Source organism: Triticum aestivum, chromosome 2A, assembly GCF_018294505.1.
Source record: "Triticum aestivum cultivar Chinese Spring chromosome 2A, IWGSC CS RefSeq v2.1, whole genome shotgun sequence".
Taxonomy (NCBI): Eukaryota; Viridiplantae; Streptophyta; class Magnoliopsida; order Poales; family Poaceae; genus Triticum; species Triticum aestivum.
The window spans coordinates 511,875,912-511,894,752 of record NC_057797.1 but is presented as its reverse complement, the minus strand read 5'-3'; the positions used below and the strand labels follow the sequence as shown (position 1 = coordinate 511,894,752).

The 18,841-nt window shown below is 44.9% G+C and overlaps 1 protein-coding gene across 1 annotated transcript; it reads left to right on the top strand.

The window, feature by feature from the left end:
• The first annotated feature begins 9,800 nt into the window (after nt 1-9,800).
• LOC123189158 (40S ribosomal protein S14) lies at nt 9,801-13,124 on the top strand. The gene is made up of 6 exons (XM_044601502.1): nt 9,801-9,990; nt 10,092-10,214; nt 10,307-10,352; nt 11,850-11,935; nt 12,028-12,157; nt 13,027-13,124. Exons 1-6 carry the CDS (start codon nt 9,988-9,990, stop codon nt 13,092-13,094), a joined length of 456 nt encoding a protein of 151 aa, XP_044457437.1. The 5' UTR covers nt 9,801-9,987; the 3' UTR covers nt 13,095-13,124.
• Nucleotides 13,125-18,841: the final 5,717 nt, after the last annotated feature.

The following is an 18,841-nucleotide window of genomic DNA, read 5'->3' as shown; positions in this document are numbered from 1 at the left end:
TAGTTGGCATCCTCAGCATTTCTAGTTGCACAACAAACATAATACTGTGTTGGCATCCTCAACCTTTTTAATCCAGATTTCTGAAGCAGAACAAATTTTTTATGCAATGTTAACTAATCACCTTTTTTCACCTTCAGGATATTGTGCGGGGGGGGGGGGTGAGGGTAATGAAGGAGATAATACAGAACGATAGTCACAAGTTGGTAGGACGAGGGCATCACCTGGGAGGTTGGTGACGTTGAACAATTAGTTGAGCCCATTAAAAAAGTCTCACCTCTACCACAAGCTGTTTGGAAGTGGAACAATAAGTTGTGCATTGGACGGAATTCAGATTTCGGAACTTGTTTGTACGCTCGTTTTTTACATTTTTCTTTATTGCTCTTTTTGTCGCATAGAGCGGTTGTGTCTCTTGCACGGTTTGTACTAAATAGGTTGCACAGATACAACCCAGTAATTGGTTTATTCCTTTTTCTCACATTTTTTTCTTGTTTTCAATGATGTACATGTTCTTTTGGCCAAAGAGGCTGATCTAGATTTGCTGCACATAATTCAAGCTACAATTCTTGTACACTACTATTTGGGAAGTAGAAATAAGATTCTGATGTCAGGAAATAGATTTTCATATTTTTTATGTTTTACTTTTAGTATATAGAACACCCTATAGAACATATTCCCGCTACTGCTATTTGTGTGAGACAAGACTATTGTACTCTCCTTGTACTACTGTTTCTTTGTGCTTCTTCTAGTCTGGATTCATGTTTTAGTTGCACACATTTATAGCAAAAATTGGCTTTGGATTCATGTTTAGTTGCACAAATATATGTATATTTTTGCACAGACAACACACATCCATGTCGGTGTGTGTTGGTTGCACACATTTACAGCAAAAGTTGGCTTTTAAAATCCATGATTAGTTTGCACATCTCTTTTCTAGTCTTGGCTGTTTGGTTGCACACATAGCAGGAAAAGTTGGTTTTGGATCCATGTTTTAGTTGGCACAAATATAGGCTTCTATTTGCACACATGGCATAAAAAGGTTTCTTATGATCCTTCCCCCGATTTTCAGTATGAGTAAATAGGCTATAAAATATATTTTTATGGTGTTTTTGTCTATGTGTTTTCTTATGATCCTTCTCCTGATTTTCTTTTGTGTCATGTATGTAGGGAGATGATGGTGATCAATACCGTCTTGTAAAGCGTCAAAGACGGAAAGCGAAAGCCACAACACCCGATGTAGGCGGTTCCTCATCTACAGCAGTTGTTGAGGTACAAAGTGCCAACCAATCCTGATTCAGTGCCAACCAATCCTGATTCAGTGCCATCTCAACATGTCAGCATTGCATGTAGGAAATCGACAACCCGAGCACCTACTGTGGCAACTCCAACACCTAGTGAGCCAGCTGCAGGTCAACACATGCATAATGCATCATCTGATGGGCCAACGCCCGCAACTAGTGAGGGAAACACACTTTCATCTGTGCCAGCTCCAGTAATCACTCTGCCAAGTACAATATCAAGTGAGGCAACTGTAACTCCAGATGTGCCACCCCCAATAGCCAATGTGCCACCTGAAGGTCAAACTGTGCCAACTGCAGGGCATATGTTGGATGTTGGTGTGAACAATCTTTTGTGCCTATTTTGTATCTATTTTCATCGGATGTTGGTGTGAACAATCTTTTATGCACGCTGTGTGCCTACAGGTGGCTGCTGCAACTTGTCTAGTTGCACGAAAGCAGTATATAGTTGCACCAACTTGTTTACTTTTTTTGGCACACAGTATTGCTACAAATGGCTGCTGTAACTTGATTGGTTGCACAAAAGCAGCATATTGGTTGCACAGATTCTATGCCAACCCCCTACATAATCCATGTGATTTATGTACCAAATTCATGAATCAAAGGTTCGTTCAAGAAAACCAGCTAGAGGACAAGTCTGCAAGTCATGTCAAGGGAGGAAGCAAAGCAGAGGAAGGGGAATTCTCTCCTGGAGTTCTCTCCTCCTGGTACGTTTGTCCTTCTTGTTTGCTCCTTTTTGTTTGGCTTTTTCTTGATGTTTTCCTGGTTCTTTTTCCCTTTCTCCCTCTCTTCCCCTCTTCTGTTCTTAATTTTTGGAGCCGCCATGGATTTTCCTGGCGATGGAGGTTTCACCATGGCGAATCCTTCTTTCATGGGGAAGAAGTAGATGGCGTGGGGGTAGTTAGAGGGGAGATTCAGGTGTGGAGGTACAAAGGCGGGGGCGGGTGGTTGGGTTCACGTGATCCCCACGGCTAGCTGTCGCACGCGGGCACCGTGGTTGGTAGTTGATGTTTCGCGCGCGGGAGGATTGGAGACTTTCCTTTTTGACCACGCGCCCCGACCAGGTCTTTCCTTTTATGTCAGCCGCTCGGTAACCCTCCCAAGCGCCCGGGCGCCAGCTAGACGCGTCCGATGTTATTTCATTAGACTCAAAATATAGCAATATGAAATACGGATACATGCAAGTTCACGTCTAAAACCAGAGGCTAGCGACAGTCGATAATACATCTAGAGGCAATGGAAAATCACTGCTTGGGTCATGAGCGAGTAAAACGCGTCGGTCTCCTTGGCGCACTTGACCACCAGGATCCCCATGCCCTGGCCTCACTTCCACATCACCTTGAAGGCGTCATTGTTGGTGCATGCGTCATCGTTGATGCAGGCGTCCCTAATATACACCGGCAGGACGTCGCTTCAATAGCCATCAATTATTATCATATGCTTTTTCAGCTGTGAAACAAGGAGACAAATTGCATGGATATGACAGATCATGAGCCTAAAACATGCTCAAGGTAGTTTTTGTTTTTGTTCTACACAACTACACCTCCATTTTACTTTGTTTTTGTAGCATGTTCCATCTGATTCACCAAACATGCAGTCATCCTTCGTGTCACTCCCACCATTATTAATCACAAACTTATAAGCATAGTTCATGAGCCTACCGTTGGGAAACGTTGCATGGAAAACGAAAAAAATCTACGCACACGCAGTAATCTATACATGGAAATGTATAACAACGAGGGGAGAGTGTGTTTACGTACCCTCGTAGACCAAAAGTAGAAGCGTTTGACAACGCGGTTGATGTACTCGAACTTCTTCTAGCTCCGACCGATCAAGCACCGAACGTACGGCACCTTCGAGTTATGCACACGTTTAGCTCTATGACGTCCCTCGTCTTCTTGATCCAGCAAGACGTCGATGAAGTATATGAGTTCCATCAGCACGACCCGCGTGGTGACGGTGATGGTGAAGTGATCCGCGCAGGGCTTCACCTAAGCACCGTGAGAGTATGAGGTGTAAACTGTGGAGGGGCATCGCACACGGCTAACAATTGATGTTGTGTGTGCTAGGCGCCCCCTCCTCGTATATATAGGTGGGAGGGAGAGGGGAGAGGCCAAGGGGCGCCCCAAGTGGGGCTGAATCCCACTTGGGCTCCTGCCCTGGTTCGCCCCTTTCCTTGTATAGGCGCGACGGGAAGGAAGGGGGAGGTGGCGCCCCCCCCCCCCTTTCCTTTCTCCCTTGAGGAGGGGAAGGAAGGAGAGACTTGCCCTCCCCCCTTTTCTTTTCCTAGGGCTGGCCGGCTTGGTGGAGGGGCACACCATCCCTTTGTGGGCTGGTATGTCCCTCGCTTGGCCAATTAAGCCCATATCTTTGCCGCAGGTGTTCGGAACACCTTCCAATGGCTTTATATGTGCCCGATACTCTCCGGAACACTTCCGGTGTCCGAATACTATCGTTCTATATGTCAATCTTCACCTCTTGATCATTTCGAGACTCCTTGTCATGTCCGTGATCTCATCTGGGACTCTGAACAACATTCGGTCACCAAATCACATAACTCATATAATACTATATCATCATCGAACGTTAAGCGTGCGGACCCTACGGGTTCGAGAACTATGTAGACATGACCGAGACACCTCTCCGGTCAATAACCAACATCGAAACCTGGATGCCCATATTGACTCCTACATATTCTACGAAGATTTTATCGGTCGAACCGTTATGACAACATACGTAATTCACTTTGTCCATCGGTATGTTACTTGCCCGAGATTCGATCGCCGGTATCTACATACCTAGTTCAATCTCGTTGCCGGCAAGTCTCTTTACTCGTTCCATAATGCATCATCCTGCAAGTAACACATTAGTTACTTTGCTTGCAAGGCTTCTTATGATGTGCTTTGCCGAGAGGGCCTAGAGATACCTCTCCGATACTCGGATTGACAAATCCTAATCTCGATTTATGCCAAGTCAACAAACACCTTCGGAGATACCTGTAGAGCATCTCTATACTCATCCAGTTACGTTTTGACGTTTGATAGCACACAAGGCATTCTTCCGGTATCCGGGAGTTGCATAATCTCATAGTCGAAGGAATATGTATTTGACATGAAGAAAGCAATAATAATAAAACTGAACGATCATTATGCTAAGCTAACGGATGGGTCTTGTCCATCACATCATTCTCCTAATGATGTGATCCCGCTATCAAATGACAACTCATGTCCGTGGTTAGAAAACCTTAACCATCTTTGATCAACGAGCTAGTCAAGTAGAGGCTCACTAGGGACACAGTGTTTGTCTATGTATTCACACATGTATTTAGGTTTTCGATCAATACAATTCTAGCATGAATAATAAACATTTATCATGAATAAGGAAATATAAAATAACAACTTTATTATTACCTCTAGGGCATATTTCCTTCACCTACCTACCACAACCAGCATTGTGGGATCTGTCACAACCGATTAGTTTCTACTCAGGAAGGCTGAGAAGAGAGCCCATCGTGATCTTGTTTATAACTCCCATGGCACGTGTAGCTGAGAAGCTCCAACAAGCACCTGAATGACAGTCCAGACCACATTAACCGATAGTACGGTTGTGGGTTAGTAATAAGGAACGAGGTAAAACCGAAAAATACTTTAAGCATCTTGTATCAAGGCACTTGCGTAAAACGAAACAATACAAGTATAAAGGAGTGACTTCACGAAAACAGATACTTACACCTTCACTTCTTCTGCTGTTGTGATCCTAATTTGTAAAACATGAGTGCTCACACAATTCTTATATAGCATCTCTAAACTACACATTTCCAGTATAGCCATCGACAACCTAAAATAATCCCAAACCTAGAATTATAGATTGCCGCGAGCATAACAATTTTTTTATAAGATTCTTATTTAAGGCGTAATACATAACTGGTCTACATAATAAAGCAGCACATGTCTATTTCCATGGCCAAACCGCAAAAGCTAACAAAATGGTTAGAAGAATTCTCTCGTGTGGGACGCCTTAAAAAGCAATATCACCTATGAATCACACAAGGAGTTAGAGCATAACTCTCTAGCTCTAACTTATTTATCTAATTTTCCAAGCAGTCGGTACTAGAGCAGGCACTTCCTTGATATATTTCACATTTGAAGGATAATAAAGTTCATGGGTCTACTATTGGGAAGAGCTGAAGGACTAAAAACCAGCATAGCTTGAAGGAATGTAGTCAGTAAAACTGCAAACTGGGCCTGCGAAAAACTAATCAGAGACATTTTTCAACATCTTCTCTAGCTGGGCTTGATTTTTTAGTACTGCAGGCAAACATGTTGCTAAATGCCTCTAATTCCTAACAAGTTATGTAATGGGGAGATTAGCTTGTTTGTATCAGCTTCTGCTCGCTTGCATGGATTCTATTTATTGGAGTTATTTGTCGTAAAAAATGTCTTGGTCATACATATCTAAGTACGACTATGCTTTTATGTAGTTGTGTGACAACATCTCAATATCAAAGTTTTAGTACCAAGGATAAAAAACTTTGTGGATGTACTATTAGGAAGAGAAGTGATTACAGCCAGTATAATTTGGAGAAATGTAGGTAGTAAAACTGGAAATTGGGCCTGCAAAAAACTAAACAAAGACATTTTTTCAACCACTTTTCCAAGTGGGCGCGATGATCTTTGCCAAGTATGATAGGTAAACAAGTTGCTAATTGCCAAGTGCAAACCAATTTATCTACCACCATTGTTACCTAACGAGTTATGCAAGGGTGGTTAGCTCGTACCTATCAGCTTCTGCTCCCTAACATGGGTTCTAGTTAATGGATCACTATGCTTTTGAAGTGCTTATGCACCACATGTCAATATCTAAGCTTTAGCAATAAAACCAAACAAGTACACAAACAATAAAATTTGAATAGGGAATATAGATGAGCGCTGCAAGGTCAAGTGTAGAACAACAGATTCACAAGCATGGTGCTTACCACGCTTGCCCTGGTGCTTGACCATGGTGACAGCGCCGCTCTGCCTCCAGTCCAGTGCGTCGGGCACAGGAAGGTACATACTGTGTATGATGTACTTTGGAAGCTCATCTTTGTTGCGATGTGCATTTGAGAATAAAAAATTGATATAAGCAAATGCTGTGACGATTGATCGAAAGTGAAGCAAGATGGAAAAATAGAGAGCAGAGTAAAAGGGAAATAATAAGACAACAAAACTAAAGTGCCATGTGAGTATGTCGGCAGATTGTTTCGCGAACAATTAACTAGTACAAACGTGTGCGCATGTGTATTTTCCACATGCAAATTAAATAAAAGAAGTTGAACGATCTATTGAACCAAAAATGAGGTTCATGGCATTCTCATTGACAGTTGGATTTCTAATGAACCTATGTAATTGTCAAATGGAAAGGAAGGAAAAAAGAAAAGAGAATTATTAGCATATGGTAATTAGTTGGAAGTCTCTGAATAATAAAATGAGTTACGATCAGTTGTATACAATCTATCATGATACACACAAGAAGTCATAATAAATGAGCTCTGAAATGTAAATAATCAGCATCACAACTAAAATCAAGATAGTTACTCTGGCACTTGGGTAGGCTCATAAAAAACTACTGCTGGCAACTCATTTGAGAACTCATTTCTTAGCCTGGATTAGCCTAAATTAGCTTGGTCATTAATGTGAGATGCTCACCTGACTGGAAAATTAGTGTCATGAGAAAATCAAGAAACTCGACATCCCAGCTTCAAATCGATCCAGAAGTCAATCAGGAAAGGTGCTAACCTAGGTAAGTAGGATGCAACAAGAACAATGGCCCCTAGCACAGCAAGGAGAGGAACACCACATGCAAAAAACCAGTGCGCCAGCACGGACAACAGCGTCGGGGTGACCCACAATATTTTCATTTTATCCATAGTGTGATGTGGACGCATCAACGCCTTGTATATTTCTTTTTGGCATTTTTCACTTGCTAAATAACCTGCTAGATAAGATATAATTATTTTAAACAACTATAGAGACTATCATCATATCATACGATTAAAAGGTACATAGACACAGATATTGAGATCAAGCATAAATTTAGTTAAACGAGGCACAAGAGGACATTGATACTAACCCGTGCATTAGCCATTGGATACCGACAAATTCAGCTAGAAAAAGGTAAGAAACCCAACAGTATGTTGCTAGAACTTGTCCATGTACAGAACCTGCAATTTTTTTGTGGACACTATGAACATCATAAAGAGAACATATTCCAGCGATGGAGGAATAATTGGGGGAAGAGGAGATGTAGGAAGGAGGGAGAACTGGAGACCTAAAATCACCCATAGTTTTTAGAGAATGATTTACGGAAGTGTGGGGAATGAGCAGCGGAAAGGTTGGGATTATATGGGCGTGCATAAATTGAATGAAAATTGCGAATCACCAATTGTAACTGGCCTACAGTAACTAGCAGTCCGCGCATCGATTTGGTAGTAATGGCTGATTATACTCTCAATCAATCAACCGTCATCGGATTGGCGATAGAACTTCAAAGGGCGAATGCATGTTGACCATCCTGCTGCGCCGTGCAACCGAATGGATCGAGTAAATCGAGCCGAATCCGGGCAAGGTCCTGCCTGAACCAGCACGATCTCCATGGATCCTTTGCTCTGGCCCGACATCGGCCGTCACTCAAGTCGGTCGCCTCACGAAAAGGGATGGGAGGTACGCGACTCCGCCGATCGACACAATGTTTTTGTTTTGGGAAAAGAGCTGGTAAAGGCCCATTAGGCCAAGATTTACCACGGAACAAGAAAAATGACACCAGAGCAGCGGCCCATAACTGTTGGCGCTCGTTAACAGCGGATTGGGGCTGATTAGGGCGATCGAGAGCAAATCTGACGGTCACAAATGCGCCAAACTAAGGATTCAACGGCTGATAACGCTAATGGTCTAAGAGGGCAGGAAAAGTGCTCAGTTATATGGATTATATGGGCGTGCATAAATTGAATGAAAATTGCGAATCACCAATTGTAACTGGCCTGCAGTAACTAGCAGCCCGCGCATCGATTTTGTAGTAATGGCTGATTAAACTCTCAATCAATCAACCGTCATCGGATTGGCGATAGAACTTCAAAGGGCGAATGCATGTTGACCATCCTGCTGCGCCGTGCAACTGAATGGATCGAGTAAATCGAGCCGAATCCGGGCAAGGCCCTGCCTGAACCAGCACGATCTCCATGGATCCTTTGCTCTGGCCCGACATCGGCCGTCAGTCAAGTCGGTCGCCTCACGAAAAGGGATGGGAGGTACGCGACTCCACCGATCGACACAATGTTTTTGTTTTGGGAAAAGAGCTGGTAAAGGCCCATTAGGCCGAGATTACCACGGAACAAGAAAAATGACACCAGAGCAACGACCCATAACTGTTGGCGCTCGTTAATAGCGGACTGGGGCTGATTAGGGCGACCGAGAGCAAATCTGACGGTCACAAATGCGCCAAACTAAGGATTCAACGGCTGATAACGCTAATGGTCTGAGAGGGCAGGAAAAGTGCTCAGTTATAATGTAAAAGTGCTCAGTTATAATGTACGAGTATGTATATAAGGAGGTGTTTGGCTAGAGAAATGGTAACGTAAACGTAAACGTAATCAGATCACAGATCACGGCGTTTTAGGAGGTGTAATGTATTCTTTCCAAGTTTGTTTGGTTCGCTCACGTAAAGGAATTGATCCCGCTTGCCGACCATGATCCTCTTCATCAGCGACCTGCTCTTGCTAGGCCCCGGCTGTCTAGGATCTCAAGCGCCGCCAGCCGGCACCGGTCTCGCGCGCCATCGGCCATCGCCGATCTCGTGCGCCGCCGGCCGCCGCCGGTCTCGCGCGCCGCCGGCTGCCGCTGGTCTCGCAAGCCCCCAAGCATGTGCGTCTTTGCCCCTTTGTTCTAGACCGAGAGAATAACTGCTGCTACAAAATCGGGAGGTACCCGATACCGGAGGGGTGTGGGCGGAATCAGATTTGAACGGTAGCGTAATCTGATTACACGGGACCTCATTACGCTTAACTCGAACCAAACAGAAAATAACGTTTTCAGTTCCCGCTGTTATCAGGTTACGTTACCAAACGATCGAACCAAACACCTGGTTGAGTTGGTTAGGTGGACAGTGGTATTCCCAACCCACCAGGGTTCAAATCATGGTGCTCGCATTATTCCTGGATTTATTTCAGGATTTTCGGCGATACGCTTTCAGTGGGAGGAGACGTTCCCGTCGACGACGAGGCACCTACGGTGACTTCGTAAATCTCAAGATAATATGCCGGCTCAGTCCCTCGGAGATGCTCATAGGGGTAGGGTGTGCGTGTGTGCGTTCATAGGGGTGAGTGTATGCACGTGTATATGAGCGCTTGTGTCTGTACTGATGCTAAAAAAAAACCCTAAAAAAAACTGGACACCCGGGTTGCGGTACACACAAACACGCACCCTTAGCCCAATATTTAGTCATGCAAGCCCAGTATAGTTCAGAGAGCTCGGCGCAAAATGCAGCCCGTATAACCAGGCGACCCACGCATCCAAAACCGGGCGCGGCCCACTCTCGGGAGGCTTTATCTTTGCCCACTCCTGCACTTCCCCACCGCAGCTCATCTCTCGTCCACTCCAAACCCTAGCCTCCTCCTCCTCTCGCCGCCGCCGCCGACGCCGACGCCGCCGCAGCCGCCATGGTAACGCCTCGTCGCTCGTTCCTTCCCCGTCAACTCGCTGTAGACTTGATTCTTGTGCTTATCCATCTGGGCATCGTCCGTTGCTGTGTCTGTTCGTGCAGTCAGGGAGGAAGAAGACCCGCGAGCCCAAGGAGGAGAACGTGACGCTCGGCCCCGCCGTCCGCGAGGGGGAGCACGTCTTCGGCGTCGCGCACATCTTCGCCTCCTTCAACGACACCTTCATCGTAAGATCCCAAGGACACGCCGCCTTTCTTGCTGCTTTTTTGTTTGCACCGCGGACCTGAAACTCTTGCCACATCTGGCTTCGCTGTCGCAGCATGTCACGGATCTGTCCGGGAGGGAGACGCTCGTCCGCATCACCGGTAATCACATCTCTTCTTATATTTACCTTTACTAGTAAGGCGTGGTGGCTGATGTATACATGTTGGTGATTTGTTTCTATTAAGCATCGTCTCGTACTGGTAGAGATATGTTCGTTTGGAACAGTATATAGTCAAGTTTCATGATTTGTTATGAACTTGTATGTTTTTAAGTTTTGTGTGCAAGCATGGCCCTTAAGATCCCCTCCCTTTTCATCCGTGGGAGCGTGTCGAGTCATAGCCATGCAAGATTGAAAACGAGGATCCGGAGAGTTCTTCTCCGGAACCTCCTCTCTTCCTGTTTTAGTTCGAGCTGTCTCCATCATTTCATTGGGTTTCTTGTAGTGTATGTAGCCAGCAGGCAGCAGCTGCTTTATGCACTGCTCATGCTGTGTTCTTCACTCCTGCAACTCTTTGTAACATTAGATGGAGCTGCCTAAATTCTGGAAGTGAACATGCTTGATATGACTATATTTCACTGAACCAAGTGCATATTGGCACTCCTGTAGTTGTATCTAAAAAATCAGCATGATGGTTGGTTCTTTGAAAAAACATTTCACTGAACCAACATTCTTGTTTGGTAGGTAGTATTGGTATTTTGTTTGTCAGTATGGCTTAATGTCCACCTTTTTCTTTAATGGAATTGATTCATGCAGAAACTCAATAGGGTATCTGAGCCAAATGTCCTTATCTGTTAACTATTTGATTATTCAGTTTGGGATCTGGATGCCGTCTTCTATTTATGTGAAAATTATTAGTTCATATGTGAGGTTATCATAGGTTAAAACTTGAGCGAGATTGTTGATCTATATTTGTCTTGCTTACTTCTTATGAACCACCTCTTCTGATCATGCTGTCTTCCATATTGAGTTTCATTTTTGATCCTATCAACCTTTTGTAAGCACCGCCCTTAAGATCGCCTCCTTTTTGTTCTGTGGGAGCGTGTCGAGTCATTGCTGTGCAAGATTCATATGGGGCTCTAGAGAGTTTTTCTCTAGAACTCAACTTCCAATTTCATTAACAGGTGTCTTCATCTTTCCATTCAGTTTCTTGTGATGTATGGTCTGTATGAAGCAGATGCTCTCTGTCTTGCTTCTGCTGAGTTCTACACCCTTGCAACTCTTTGCCAATTAAAATGGAGACGCCTAAATGTTGGAAGTACATGCTTTCGTTTGTGATTACTTCTAAGTTACATTTGAAGATTTTAGATATTGGCTGTACAATATCTTCAGAACATTTCAGATGTCTTTTTGAATATAACATATTAGTAGTAGAAATATTCTATGTGTAGTCTCTTATTTGGTGGTTGAAGAAGTGAACTGAGTTCACTAAGGATTGAATGGTTTTTCTTGGCTATTTATACCTTTTTAGCTAAAACTTGTATCTGCCATGACACTAAAGAGTGATTGACTGTCGGTTCTTCTGTGATGCTCAACATCTATCAGTTTCTTTTTTATGTCTTATAAATTTGTGATTGTACTAAATAATTGCATTTTACAGGTGGCATGAAGGTCAAAGCTGATCGTGATGAATCATCCCCTTATGCAGCTATGCTTGCATCTCAGGATGTTGCTGTAAGATGCAAGGTACTAAAAAATTTGATGTGGTCATGTTCAAGTATGGTGGTAGTCAAATTTGATGAATCTCCACTGATACATATGGTGATCCCCTTGTTTAGGAGCTTGGAATTACTGCTCTGCACATTAAGCTCCGTGCTACTGGTGGAAACAAGACAAAAACTCCAGGTCCTGGTGCTCAAGCTGCGCTTAGAGCTCTTGCACGTTCTGGCATGAAGATTGGACGCATTGGTAAGCCTGTGGTGCCCTTGTGTATGCTGTGCCGTGTCATTTCATCTCATTTGCTTCTGGGAAAAAACTATTCTGCCATACATTGCAGTTGCAAGGCTTGTCTTCTTATTTTGTCTGGCAGTCAATAGTTCTTGAAATCGTCTGGTCACATGGCTGGCTTGGTTTTGATATGGACTGATGTTTTGCTTGTCCTTTCTGCATACTATGTTTATGTTATGATCAATGTTGATTAATTTTGCCTTGGATGCCAGTTACCGTGATTTGAACCTTACATTTTCCAGTTTAGTTTATGATATTGTAAGGCCCGAGCTATGGGGGGACTCTAGCTACTCGCAATTTCAGAAAACATCAAGAACAGGGGGGTGAAATTGGGTGGTATTAACTTAGGGTTTCTTACAGCAAGAGGAACAGATTTGCCAGCCGGAACACGGCGGCTAGGGGGAAACCCTAATACAATTACTCGATGCCTCTCCCAGCCTCTCGATCCTGGCTTTATAGCCATTACATGAGTAAAAGTAAACAGAGGAAATAACAGAGTAAGTGGAGTTGCCGGAAAGGTAACAGTGACAGCTGAAGTAGCGGCCACCGTCCGATCAACAATCCACGCTCCAGATCATCCCGCCAGTGCGCGAAGCGGTACGAGGGTTTGGGTGCACTGGATGGCGATTGGTTGGTCCAGTTTGAATCATCCTCATGAAGCGTTACGCTGAGTTAACTGAAGAAGCTGCCGCTGTTGTTATCTTCAGGCAGGGTCCTGACAGATATCCATGATGTTTATTTTGTGTTGAGCAGAGGATGTTTTATTTTCCACTTTAGTTTATGATGTCATACAGCGGATTAATCCATGATGTTCTTTTTGTGTTGAGCAGAGGATGTTACCCCGGTCCCAACTGACAGCACCCGCCGGAAGGGTGGTAGAAGAGGAAGGAGGCTGTAATTCCATGCTCGTTCAAGGATGGAACAATACCAAGCTATCGATATCCTGTGTCTTGCAACTTGTTCTGTACTACTCCGTTTATGATGTTAAGTCAGATCTTGTGGATTTATAGATTTTGAGAGATATTGTGTTGCATGTTTAGAAAATGACCCTTTCCCGGCTTTGAATCAAGTGGTTGCCATCTATTATTACACTTCGTTTGCTATGGATTTACTTTTGCGTCTTGTTGTTGCTTGTTTCAATCATGTGTCAAAAAAACTTGACACGCTGTTGTAGCTTCTGTGTCAACTAACCTGCAGTTTGCTTGCTATTTTGATTGTGGCTTTGCTAAATGGGTGGCGCATAAGATCTACTTTGATCCATGAAATTGGCTCCCATGGGCCATGCAATACCCACGAGAATCACTCGCTCGCGTCAGTGACATCCTTAGCCCTCTTCAACCCATCTTCACAAACGACCGCTGTGCTTCTCCCTGCTCCACGGGTGTCCTTTTGATCGTGCAGTTTTCCGTGTTCCCGTGCCTGACTATTATGGCCTTATGGGATGTTACTTGTGTTAAGAATAAAGCGACGTCATTAGCACTAAGAGTCGTCACGTGTGTCCAAAGCGCCGTATGGAGCGTCTTCTCGTGCCACGGGCGCGTGTTGTAAATGGACGCCTCTCCGGAGGCGCCCCAAATTCTTGTATAAATAGGGCTTTGCCTAGAATCAATAAAATACAAGTTTTTCATCAAATCTTTACACGTTATCAGCCACGCTAGCCTCGACCAACAGAGCACGAACAAGAAGAGACGAGAAGGTAAGATGGCAGGGATGAACCTGCATAGAATCACCTCTGCCCTTATTCGATTCATTGGACGGGAGATCCGTCGATCTACCAGACGCCACAGTGCTGGTGCTCCTCGCCATTGGGGCCCAGGCAACGGTCGTCGTGGTCGCCGTGGTCGTCAGGAGCACCCTGGCCCCGCCGCCGCAGAACAGGCAGGACCAAGCAACTCATCTGCCGCCGTCCACCACGCCTACCAGGCACCCCCGATGCCGGCCTTCGTCGCTCCGCCAATGGACTGGGCTCCCGCCGAGGCTGCAGCCCCGTTCCTGGGCGAGGAGTTCTTCGACGCCGCCCAGGCCCCGCCACCGCCGGGGGTCTTATTCGGCAATGGCATGGATGCAGGCGTGGCCTTTTGTCCGGTGCACGGATACGGCCCTTGCCCTGCCCGCGATTTCTGCCCCGTGCACGGGTACGGGCCATGCCCTTCACCGCCGGCCACTCCACCACCGGAACCGGAGGTCATCGATGAGCCGCTCGCCTACCCGGACCTCCCAACGCCAACGCCCGCCGACGAAGACGAGGAGCACTTCGCCCCTCCAGGCTATGGCCCTGTGCCCACCATGATGGAGTGGGAGGTGACACCGAACGAAGAGGAGGAGCAGTGGCTCAACTCCGTTGTGAAGCCGGAGTCAACCACGCCGGCGGAGACCGACGAACCCGGAGCCACCATCCCCGACCTCAACACTGCCACCGGCAGGAAGATCGAGGAAGCGGCGTCGTCTTCCAAGGCCCCAACATCTCCGCCGCCTCCGCCCCCGGCAAGCCCGCGAACGCCCCCACCGGCGGCTCGCCGGATCCTTCGCCGTTTCGCGGCAGCGCTGGAGCAGCACCGCCCCGGCCTCCGCTCCGACTTCTGGGCCCCTGCAGGCCTCCACCTCCCCGGCTACGCTGCGGGGGGGGGGGGGCCTCCTCCTGAAGATCGCCGGCGCTGGGCGCCATTGGCGGCGGCCGACGGGATCCCGTGGAGGTGGCGGTGGAATGGGGGGAATTGACCCCAACCGCCCCACCTCCCGTCCCCCTTATCCGCTCGATGTCTCCATCAGCGGCGCTGCCATGGGCCTCAGCCGAAAGGCCTCGTGGGCTGTGGCCCATGTTGCAACGACCAGAAAAAAAACCCAACGGGTTATAGGCTAGATTGCAAAAAAATCCTTATATTATCGGGATTTCGTGCATTAGTCCAACTACTAGTATTAATTTAGTGCTTGTCATGTTTTAGCCCCGTAAATTTGGGAATTCGCAGATAGGTTCAACTACTAGTGATGTAATTAAGTACTTGTCATGTTTTAGACCTTGTATCTTGATGTGATTATATATTGTACTCAATTAAATTGTGTATTGATGTTTAGACCATATTATTTCTGTAAATCGTTATATGTTCAATGTGTTTGCAATTTGAAATCCCTATAACATGTACAAATGGTACAATAATATTATTTTGCAATTGAAAATCATTTATTCTTGCAACTCAAATATTAATTCGCCATTAATTAAGTCCAAAAATGCCTATGTAGCACAAAAATAGACTTAATTCGAATATAATTTAAACAAAGTTCAAGTCTTTACTTGAATTCACAACAATTGCAAAATTTATTACAACATGACCATGATGATTTTAATTTACATACAAGTGAATTGATCGATTATCTGGTTCTCAATCTTGTAGGACAAAATGACCGTCAAAGAATTTGAAGAGCTTGCGCTCGACGGACACAACTATCCTACATGGGCTATGGATGTTAAAATCAGTCTTTCATCCCGTGGAATTGTAGCTGCACTCATACCTCCTGCAGACCCTCCCCAAGAGGGAATTGCACAATTAAACGAACAACAATAATATGCTGCTTTATACATAATAAGGCACCATATCCATCCAGATCCGAAATCTAAATATTTGATGGAGGAATCTCCAAGCAATATGTGGCAATCACTTAAGACTAGATATGAACAGCAAAAGGCAGTTATACTTCCTGAAGCTAGTCATGAGTGGACCCATTTAAGACTCCAAGATTTCAAATCGATCGGAGCTTATAATCATGAGGTTCATAAAATTTGCTCAAAGTTGCGGTTTTGCGAGAAGGAGCCTACAGAAGCAGATAAGATAGAAAAGACTCTATCCACTATGCTCCCAGCCGACAGGATCCTACAGCAACAATATCGTGTCCGCAATTATATAGTTTACTCTGAACTTATACATGTGCTCCTCCAGGCTGAGAAACACGATGAACTTCTGCTAAAGAATAGTAATCAACGCCCAGTTGGGGCGGCTCCTCTGCCTAAAGTACATGCAAATTTTCAGAAAAATACCAAGTTCAATGGTTCTTTCAAAGGCCAAAACAAGAACTTCAAGGGTAAGAGCAACCACAACAAGAAGAACAAGCCACAAAATTCAGACAAGGGGAAGGGCATAACAAAGAATAAGTTTGATAAAACTAAACTTTGCCAGAAATGTGGATGCTACAAGCATGTCACCAAAAAATGCCGCACCCCAAGACATCTAGTAAACCTCTACCTGCAATCCATGGGACGTAACAGACCAGCCCAAGGAGAAAGATATGAAGCTCACTTCAATCTTCAACCTGATAACAACTAGGAAGCTGGTTGTTCGCAAGATGTTCGAGGAGCACCAAGTAACAACAAGGAATTCCATATATCACAGGACTCCATGGACACGGAGAATATGATGACCGAATACGCCGCCGACATGTTCGGGGACTTTGACTAGTCAATTGACTCCATTTAGATATTTTATTTGTTTACATCCATCAGATTGTTGTAATAAAAACATATTATTATTGTTATTGTCATCATTCTATATTGTAAAAACACAATATATATTGTATCAGCACTTTGATATCAATAAAATTTGTATGTATTCTATATATCCAATAAAGTGTTTTTCATTAAACTGAAAATTCCACATTTTTAATATATAGATTTCTACGGGAGTCAATCCAATGGAGGAAGAAATGTTCCTTGTGGACAGTGGCACCACAAACTCTATACTTAGGGAAATAAAGTATTTCCAAACTCTTACAAAATTGAATGGAGATATTTTAACAATCGCTGGACGCGATGCGGTAATTGTTGGCAAAGGACGTGCCATATTTACCCTCCCTATGGGTACACAAATTGTAAGTGAGGATGCTTTATTGTATCCCGATTCAACTCGTACCCTCATAGGTTATAGAGATATCCGCAAAAATGATTTCCACATTGAAACTTATAAAGATAACAAAGAGGAATATCTCCTCTTTACCAAAGACAACGGATATGGCAAACATATATTTGAGAAAATTCCCTCTTTATCATCAGGATTATACTACACGTACATAAAACCCGTAGAACACATTGCGTATAAGGCAATTTTTCAGAATGTAAATGCATTCCAAACTTGGCATGATCGCCTTGGTCATCCTGGTATAGGGATGATGAGGAAAATTATTCGCAATTCCAATGGTCATGACTTAAATGAAGCCAAATTCCCACAATCTTCAGATTTTATGTGCACTGCATGTGCTACTGGGAAACTCATTTTAAGACCCTCATATCTTAAAATTCAAGCAGAACCACTACAATTCCTTGAACGAATTCAAGGTGATATTTGTGGTCCGATCCAACCATTGTCTGGACCTTTTAGGTATTTCATGGTTCTAATAGATGCATCTACACGATGGTCTCATGTGTGTTTACTATCTACACGAAACCATGCATTTGCCAAAATAATGAGACAAGTTATCAAATTGCAAGCTCATTATCCTGAGAATCGAATTAAATCAATTCGAATGGGCAACGCTGCTGAATTCTCTTCACATGCTTTCAATGATTATTGCATGGCATTAGGCATTGAAATTCAGCACTCGGTCCCATATGTCCACACTCAAAATGGATTGGCCGAATCTCGAATTAAGAGAATTAAGCTCATTGCACGACCCTTACTAATGAATTGCAATTTACCAACTTCTTGTTGGGGTCACGCAGTTTTACACGATGCCGACTTAATCCAATTGCGACCAACTGCATATCACAACACTTCCCCTCTGCAATTAGTACGTGGAAACCTACCAAATATTTCCCATCTGCGTAAATTCGGATGCGCCACATATGTGCCAATCTCACCACCGCAGCGTACATCCATGGGCCCACACAGAAAATTGGGGATCTATGTGGGGTACAAATCACCGTCGATAATCAAGTACCTTGAACCCCTCACGGGGATCTGTTCATAGCCCGTCACGCTGACTGCATCTTCAATGAGGACCATTTCCCGACATTAGGGGGAGACATCAATGTTGGGGAACGTAGTAATTTCAAAAAATTTCCTACGCACACGCAAGATCATGGTGATGCATAGCAACGAGAGGGGAGAGTGTGATCTACGTACCCTTGTAGACCGACAGCGGAAGCGTTAGCACAACGCGGTTGATGTAGTCGTACGTCTTCACGGCCCGACCGATCAAGCACCGAAACTACGGCACCTCCGAGTTTTAGCACACGTTCAACTCGATGACGATCCCCGGAATCCGATCCAGCAAAGTGTCGGGGAAGAGTTCCGTCAGCACGACGGCGTGGTGACGATCTTGATGTACTATCATCGCAGGGCTTCGCCTAAGCACCGCTACAATATTATCGAGGATTATGGTGAAAGGGGGCACCACACACGGCTAAGAATATGATCACGTGGATCAACTTATGTCTAGGGGTGCCCCCTGTCCCCGTATATAAAGGATCAAGGGGAGGAGGCCGGCCGACCCCTATGGCGCGCCAAGGAGGAGTCCTCCTCCTAGTAAGAGTAGGACTCCTACTAGGAGGGGGAAAGAAGTGGGGAGGGAGAAGGAAAGGGGGGCGCCGCCCCCCCCTCTCCTAGTCCAATTCGGACCAGGGGGAGGAGGCACGTGGCCCACCTTTGGCTGCCCCTCTCT

Excerpts from the sequence above, each read along its gene's own strand:
- LOC123189158 (XM_044601502.1), top strand. Across the intron at positions 10,353-11,849 it reads GACGCTCGTCCGCATCACCG|GTGGCATGAAGGTCAAAGCT; the intron begins GTAATCACATCT and ends TGCATTTTACAG. Across the intron at positions 12,158-13,026 it reads CATGAAGATTGGACGCATTG|AGGATGTTACCCCGGTCCCA; the intron begins GTAAGCCTGTGG and ends TGTGTTGAGCAG.